This window comes from Sinocyclocheilus rhinocerous, unplaced genomic scaffold (genome assembly GCF_001515625.1).
Source record: "Sinocyclocheilus rhinocerous isolate Xijiao unplaced genomic scaffold, SAMN03320098_v1.1 scaffold497, whole genome shotgun sequence".
Classification (NCBI taxonomy): Eukaryota; Metazoa; Chordata; class Actinopteri; order Cypriniformes; family Cyprinidae; genus Sinocyclocheilus; species Sinocyclocheilus rhinocerous.
The window spans coordinates 64,331-71,826 of NW_015633189.1; the positions used below are offsets into that span (position 1 = coordinate 64,331).

General features: G+C 35.8%; 2 protein-coding genes across 4 annotated transcripts in view; one reads left to right on the forward strand and one right to left on the reverse strand.

Moving 5' to 3' along the window:
- Positions 1-2,430: 2,430 nt before the first annotated feature.
- LOC107743798 (galanin peptides-like) lies at positions 2,431-3,301 on the reverse strand. The gene is made up of 5 exons (XM_016557202.1): positions 3,218-3,301; positions 3,077-3,131; positions 2,875-2,964; positions 2,598-2,651; positions 2,431-2,489 (listed from the first exon to the last, which is right to left on the reverse strand). The coding sequence occupies exons 1-5, from the start codon at positions 3,299-3,301 to the stop codon at positions 2,431-2,433; spliced, it is 342 nt and encodes a 113-aa protein (XP_016412688.1).
- Positions 3,302-6,157: 2,856 nt separating this feature from the next.
- Positions 6,158-7,496, forward strand: part of LOC107743791 (leukocyte antigen CD37-like) — a 5,748-nt gene continuing 4,409 nt past the window's right edge. For 2 of the 3 annotated variants that reach the window (XM_016557192.1, XM_016557194.1), the window contains exons 1-2: positions 6,158-6,226; positions 6,968-7,035. In XM_016557192.1, coding sequence (XP_016412678.1) covers positions 6,970-7,035 — 66 coding nt within the window. In that variant the 5' untranslated portion in view covers positions 6,158-6,226; positions 6,968-6,969. Of the gene's footprint in view, positions 6,227-6,939; positions 7,036-7,496 lie in introns of those variants that run through there. The other variant, XM_016557193.1, reaches the window with a different exon arrangement.

Here is a 7,496-nt window from a genome sequence, read left to right on the forward strand (position 1 = left end):
TCATTCACTGCAGAGGATCCATTGGTGAGCAAGTGATGTAATGCTAAATTTCTCCAAATCTGTTTTTATTAAGAAAGAAACTGAATATTTTTAATCTGCTAAATATTTTGACATGAGAGATTATTTGATGAAAGCATATCAGAATTATCTTCTCCCATAGATAATTTCTGAAATGCCTCCTTTCCCTGCCTCAAACTGACAAGAGGGAAAATACTAGGAGTGATTCATCTGCTACAAGATTAAACCCCATGATTAACTGTGCAGATTAAATGAAGAAATAATTAAGAAAAGTAGGAAAATGCAAGAAACTGAGATAATATCCAATACACAAGTGTCTTATCTGTAACATTCCTTACTGTCATTCCTATTCAGATGCTTAGAAACAATACATTACCACGGCACTTGTACAATGCACATGTAAGTAATTTATGCATCCTATGTGGATTGCTCAACAGTATAGCATGCAAAATTGATTTACTTGCAGGTCTTAACATGAAATTTCACAGAACCACAGGCATGACAGGAAAATAAAAGTGTTCATTTGTTTAGACTAATTACTACCTTACTGTAAAGAAGGGTCAATTGTTTGTGAGCAAATTTTTAATTAACTTGAGTAAGGTTCATCTAAGTAGCCTAGTGCAAGGTTGCTTTGAGGATGGGTCCTTCTCTTTGAGGATAGATTATGTTTGTGTGTGTGTGTGTGCCTCAGTCATCGACTTTATTGACTTCCAGTAATACTAATTTCAGTCCGTGCCTAGTCGCTTAGTGATGTGCCCAACTGAGTCATACGGATCTCTGGACCTTTTAACACATAATGGGACACGTCAAGAAACCCGTCTGATTTTTTTGCACAGCTGCAGATTCTTGGTAGCGGTGGCATTAAAATGACCCTAGTCCCGCTGAGCAGTTAAACATTCTCATTTACTTTGGACCCTCTTATCAGTGTTCTAACTCTGGCTCACCATTGTAGATGACAGGCTGTCCACCATATAAGCACAATCTAATTAATACCAGCACTTATTAATTGTGGCATTACCGTGTGATGCTCTGGTTAATGGATTATTGTGATGTCTGTAATTGACCCAGAGTGATTTATTACTCACTTATTTGCTTTTATGTTTTCACCTTTTTTTTGTGGTGGCATTTATGTGACAAGTGGTCTGCTAATTTTATAGCTTTGCAGTTGTGACATAAAATTGTAGCTTAATTTTACTTGCTACTGCACAAGTCTAATGTAACCTTTATAAATCCAAGCGTCATTTATTGAGCAAAAGCCATATTGGAGCTGTGAGGGAGCTGAGTGCAAGTATTTCTGTAAACACAGTGATTGTCAGTCAACCTTTTCCACTACAGAATCATTACACATACAATCCACAGTTGGTTGGACTTGAACTATTTGGTTTTAATTTAGGCTATTGTCTTGTTAGACAATGAATAATCTCAAACAGTGGAGCATGATCAATAGGTGGCATAAAGCATAAAGGCTCTATCTCAACCATCTTTGAGATTGTTTGTTGAAAGAGCAAAAGTCAGAAGATTCCAGGGCCTCAGCATATGTCAGTTCATGCTTTCCCCAACCTCTCTCAACAAGCTGTGCTTTTGTTTTCTAGTAAAGACTTTTAGATTTTGAAAAGATTTAGACCTGAAATGATTTATTATATTTATGTTCATTTACATTTATTACAAACATTTTTGCTTCTGTCCAAGTCTTTTGTGAAATCTAAATAAACAGAAGTCATATATATATAACGCAGCATCCTTTTACACGGATGTCACTCTCTTCATCTGCCACTAGATGGCACCATATGTTAAATCTTTGCTCCTCATTACATGATATTCTGCATTTGGCATCCAATGGAACAATATCCAAAACACCTTCTGCGCTCTGTACGCATTAGTATTCACGAAATCAGGTCTGAAAATAATTTCAATTTTGTTACACTACACTGTAGATTCACTTCATTGCCATATACACTCCCACCACTCAGCCTTTGAAAGGTCACATTTTTTAAATTATTCTGTTACTGTGTTAGTCATGCAAAATTCCTTTTGGAATCAACGGGTTATTATTTTGCTATTTATTTAAAAATGTGTATTTGTAAATGGCAATGGTGAAATCACCAAGTGTTCACCTCTGACTCAACAAATCGGCACCCTGATTACCTCAATTTCCTTTTTATATGGAATAAACGTAAAAGGTTTTTTTTTTAAGTGCTTTATTTGAACTCTGAAGCAGAACATTATGCACCAACAATGGTTCAATGGTAAAGTGGTGAGATGAGTCAAATCAGCATGATTCGTGGAATATTATCTACACATTTAAACAATTTGAATTACTGGTTAATGCATATTAAATAATGATAAAAAGGATCAAATGAAAAACAGTATTAGAGGGCAACTGTTGAAAAACTGTAAAACAGAGATATTTTGTTATTGCTTCATATGGCCATTCATTAAAGAGCCACTGACATCTTCAGTCATTCCCATTTCTGAAAGAGAAAAATAGTACTTTTACTTGCCAAGAATCACATACATTTTTCAGTTACTAGAAATAAAAGGAAACAAATCAATCAAACTATTAGGCCTATGTAATTCACCTTTTAATTGCAGATATGCAAGATGACCCAGCAGTGAGAGACGATAGGAATCATCTGTGGAATAAGAAAATAGACTACTTTAGAAAAAAATATTTTTTGAAATACTAGGAAAAATACTAACAAACTGAATAACCAAGAAAGAATAATATTTGAGAAGGGGACCAGATCACATAATATTAATGTACTAACATTTCAGATTATTCCTTAATATCAATTACATTTAATGTTGTAATAATAATAATAATAATAAGTCATTATAAATGCTTTAAGAACTGACTGTATAAAGATGCTGGTAAGCTTGAACTCTCATTCCACATGTCTCTTTTGCCCGCAGCTCTGTGTCTTACATTAAGACTTCTGTGAGCATCTGCAAGAGAACCACAAAATTATTGCAATAAAACCAATATTAAATATACTTAAAATATACCCTTGCACAATATTTTCAAGTTTGTGTAATTGTTAGAATGCAATGAACTTACAAGGCCCTAGTAGGTAACCAGCACTGTTCAGAGTCCATCCCTTTTTCTCTGGATTCTGTGGGATTAACAGAGAGACCCATAAAAGAGATGATGAAAAACAAACATCTTGTTGAGCTTCAGAAGAGGTAATAGAAGATGTACCGTGAGGGTCATGCCATGGATCCTTGACAGATGTGCAGTTAAGACACAGAGTGAGATACAGAGTAAAGCACAACTCGTCTGCATCTGTGAAAAAGATAGTAGACTACATGTACCATACATCCATATGCATTGTAGCAGAAACAATATTTATTTAAAAACAATCCTTATTCGTTAATTTTTTATAATTGTTGTTGTATTTATAGGATTTAAAGGATTTTTTTTTTTCAACATCTGTTAAAAGTCGTTTGATCTGAAATAGCATTTTGTTGGCTTTTTCCTCCTTGGATTTCAAAACAACATTATATCAGTAAATTGTAATAATATTCAATAAATATGATAAAGACATGTACACTCCTAAAAAATAAAGGTTCTTTTTTGGTATCTATGGTTCCATGAAGAACCTTAAACTAATACCTAAAATATTTCCTTTTCACAAAAGATTCTTTAGTGAAAAAAAGGTTCCTCAGATTAGTAAAATGTCCTTCAAGCTAAGAAAACAACTGATCTTTGGGCAGCACAAAATGGTTCTTCCATGGCACTGCTGCAAAAACGACCTTTATTTTTTAAAGTGTATGCATATTTGTATCATCATCATTTAATTTAATCAATTGTATCTTTGATGTTTTACTGTAACTTCACAGACACAATTCTAAAAATATTAAAGTAGTTAATTAAAGCATTAAACACATCACAGACAATACTTACCTTAGAAGAGAACAGTTGCTGTTTATAAATATATATATATATATTTGTTTTTAATGAATTCCAGAAAAAAGAGACAGTCTGTAACCTTCAAATAACAGGTTTGCTGCACATGTGTGTCTGAATGAGGGACAGTCTGTCTTTTATACACCCAGCGGCATAGAGCATATTAACATAATGAAACTCTATTAGTACGACGTTCATTTGTTCATTTCTCATAATTACTGGTGCTGTTTACAGACACGGGAGAGAGGAAGGATGGAGAATGATGAGACAGAATTAATCAGACAGTATGCAAGGTTATGCCGTACAGGACAGGAGGAGGAATAGCGCCAAATATCTAAACAAACAAACATAGATATATTTGTCTGTCCAGCTGTACGTCCATCCATCCATCTATCAATCTGGCTGTTTGTCTGTCTGTCCGTCCATCCGTCCATCCCTCTGTTGGACAGATGTCTACCTGTCTATCAATCCATCTGTCCCTCCACCTGTCTGTCCTTCTATCTATCTATCTATCTATCTATCTATCATCTGTCTGTCTGTCTGTCTGTCTGTCTATCCGTCCATCCATACGTCTATCTATCTGTCTGTCTGTCTGTCCGTCCATCCATCCATCCCTCTGTTGGACGTATGTCTACCTGTCTATCCATCCTTCTGTCAGTTTGTCTATCTATCTATCCATCCATCCATCATCTATCTATCTATCTATCTATCTATCGTCTGTCCATCCTTCCGTCCATCCGTCTGTTAGATGGTCATCTACCTATCTGTCCATCCATCCATCCTTCTGTCTGTCTGTCCATTTGTTTCTCTGTCTTATCTATCTGTCCATCCATATGTCTATCTATCTGTATGTCTGTCTGTCCATCCATCCATCTGTCCGTCTGTTGGACGGGCATCAACCTATCTATCTATCCATCCATCCCTCCACCTGTCTGTCCTTCTGTTTCTGTCTATCCGTCCATCCATACGTCTATCTATCTGTCTGTCTGTCTGTCCGTCCATCCATCCATCCCTCTGTTGGACGTATGTCTACCTGTCTATCCATCCTTCTGTCAGTTTGTCTATCTATGCATCCATCCATCCATCATCTATCTATCTATCTATCTATCTATCGTCTGTCCATCCTTCCGTCCATCCGTCTGTTAGATGGTCATCTACCTATCTGTCCATCCATCCATCCTTCTGTCTGTCTGTCCATTTGTTTCTCTGTCTTATCTATCTGTCCATCCATATGTCTATCTATCTGTATGTCTGTCTGTCCATCCATCCATCTGTCCGTCTGTTGGACGGGCATCAACCTATCTATCTATCCATCCATCCCTCCACCTGTCTGTCCTTCTGTTTGTCCTTCTGTCTATCTATCTGTCTGTCTGTCTGTCTGTCTATCTATCTATCTATCTATCTATCTATTGGATTGTGTCTCTGATCACATGAGCCAATACTAAAATCCATTTCATTCCATGATGCTTTTCTCCATTTAATAACAGCACTTTGCCCTATAATTACAGCACCCACTGCTCCTTTCTATCCATTAACAGGGAAGCCCTAAAACATTCCACCTAATTATCTACAACTAATTGTGCTAAAGCTGCATTTGGGGCATGGGAGGGGAAACAGGCCGACCAGGAAGCGTGTTGAAACAGGGAATGGAAGCTGAAATTTCAGCCTCCTGTGTGCGGCATAATAGTGACATAATAGTGGCATAATCTCTGCCCCTGTGTTTCATTTTTATGCACTCATCTTTTGCTAAAATTAGGTCAGCTCTTATATCTGATGTAATTTCTTTTGTCCCCTCTCAGAAATCAATATCTTGAAGTCTTGAGCAGAAGCTGAAATCGTATGCATATGGAAATAGCTGATAGATGAAATAGATGAAAACAGATTAATCTATTTAGTGTTTTTTTTTATAAATGTCAAATCTTTTAATTGTTCTAAATCTTACAGCCTGTGAAAAACATGAAAACATCACAAAATGTCATATATCATTATACATAATAATTTACATACCTTGTATTTCAAAATAAATGCTGCTAATTCAGAGGAGGAAGAGGGGAGTATATGGATTTAAAAGGTGTAAGAGTCTGTGACTAGGGCTGATATTTTATTTATGGTGGGTGTTCTGTACGCCTGCTTTCTGCTGAAGTAGAGTCAAAGATGCAGACAGGAACTCTCAAGCAATACAACGAATCAGAATTAAGAATTTTATTTATGCAAAATTTAGTTTTACATGATCTCATGTGAGGCCACCACGTTTCATTTACCCTCCGTGTAACATTACCGACTCTGCCCAGTTTATTTAAGGTAGGTTTACATCTTTATTTCTTTTGTGGAACATTATTAAAATGTTTTGAGAAATGCCAGTTAGATGTTGATTATATAGAAACATTGTTTATTACAAACCTTATTTCCTGAGAAAACAGTTATAGAGATTTTATTGCATAAATGTTAAATGTTATCAAAAATTTTTCTGGCTACAGTAACATTATAAAAGTGGAAAATAACAACAACAAAAAAACACTGGCTGTTTTCACCATCATACAGGAGGTAAAAAAAATCTAAATTTACGTAACCACCAAAGGATGTATTCTCAAATTTTCATAACAGCAAACAAAGCACTTTTGTCCCATTTGCTAGTGCTTGAATAGTTAATGGCATGCCTGTGTAAAACGATAGCTTTGGTTTCGTTACCATAGGCAAGGAAATACGAGAATACAAGACACTTCCTGTACCCTGTTCTGTTTTTGTGCTTGAGAAGAGAGAGGGGGTTATTTTGTAGCATCTTTCTGGGCAGCAAATCCATATAAACAAATATGAAAACAAATGTAGCACACATGCTGTTCTTAAAGAAAAACTGTGTGAAACCAGCTTGGATCTGTGAACACTAAAAGTTGAACAATATGCCCTATTTTCTGCTTATCATACTACTACTGATAATACAACTTATTTTATTATTATTATTATTTATTTATTGTTTTTTGTTTTTACAATTTTTCACTGGTTCTTATAAGATGATTTTAATATTTATTTATTTTGTGCTCACAGATATGGCATCTGAGTGCTGTCTCAGTCTCACCAAATACTTCCTCTTTCTCTTCAACTTGATATTCTTTGTAAGTTGCAAATGAGTCATAAGACACAGTTAACTGGTCTAAAATTAAAGGGGTCATATGATGCGATTTCAAGTTTTCCTTTCTCTTTGGAGCGTTACAAGCTGTTCGTGAATAGATAAGATCCCTAAAGTTGCAAAGACTAAAGTCTCAAACCCAAAGAGACGAGGGCGTAACTTTATTGTTGCTGCCACCGCCGCCATGTCGTGAAGACGCTGTCTTTTTGTTTGCCTTTTGCTTTTCGTTGCGAAAGCAAAAATACTTTGTTTGGCCTTCCAAAAGAGGACACGACTAGAAATCAGTGGTTAAGTTGTATTTACAACACTGTTCCAGAACAGTTCAACCCAAATATTCAGATGTGTGCAGCGCATTTTATGGAGGACTGTTTCCTGATCCTGGGATAGTAGACTACAATGCCGGCTGTTCTGACTCACAGACTGTAAGTACGTGTTTTATATTTAAAG

Coding starts and splice junctions, on each gene's coding strand:
- LOC107743798 (XM_016557202.1), bottom strand. CDS start 3,301: ATGCAGACGAGTTGTGCTTTACTCTGTATCTCACTCTGTGTCTTAACT. Junction 3,132..3,217: donor TCCATGGCATGACCCTCACG/GTACATCTTCTA, acceptor TTAATCCCACAG/AATCCAGAGAAAAAGGGATG. Junction 2,652..2,874: donor CTTACCAGCATCTTTATACA/GTCAGTTCTTAA, acceptor CTTATTCCACAG/ATGATTCCTATCGTCTCTCA.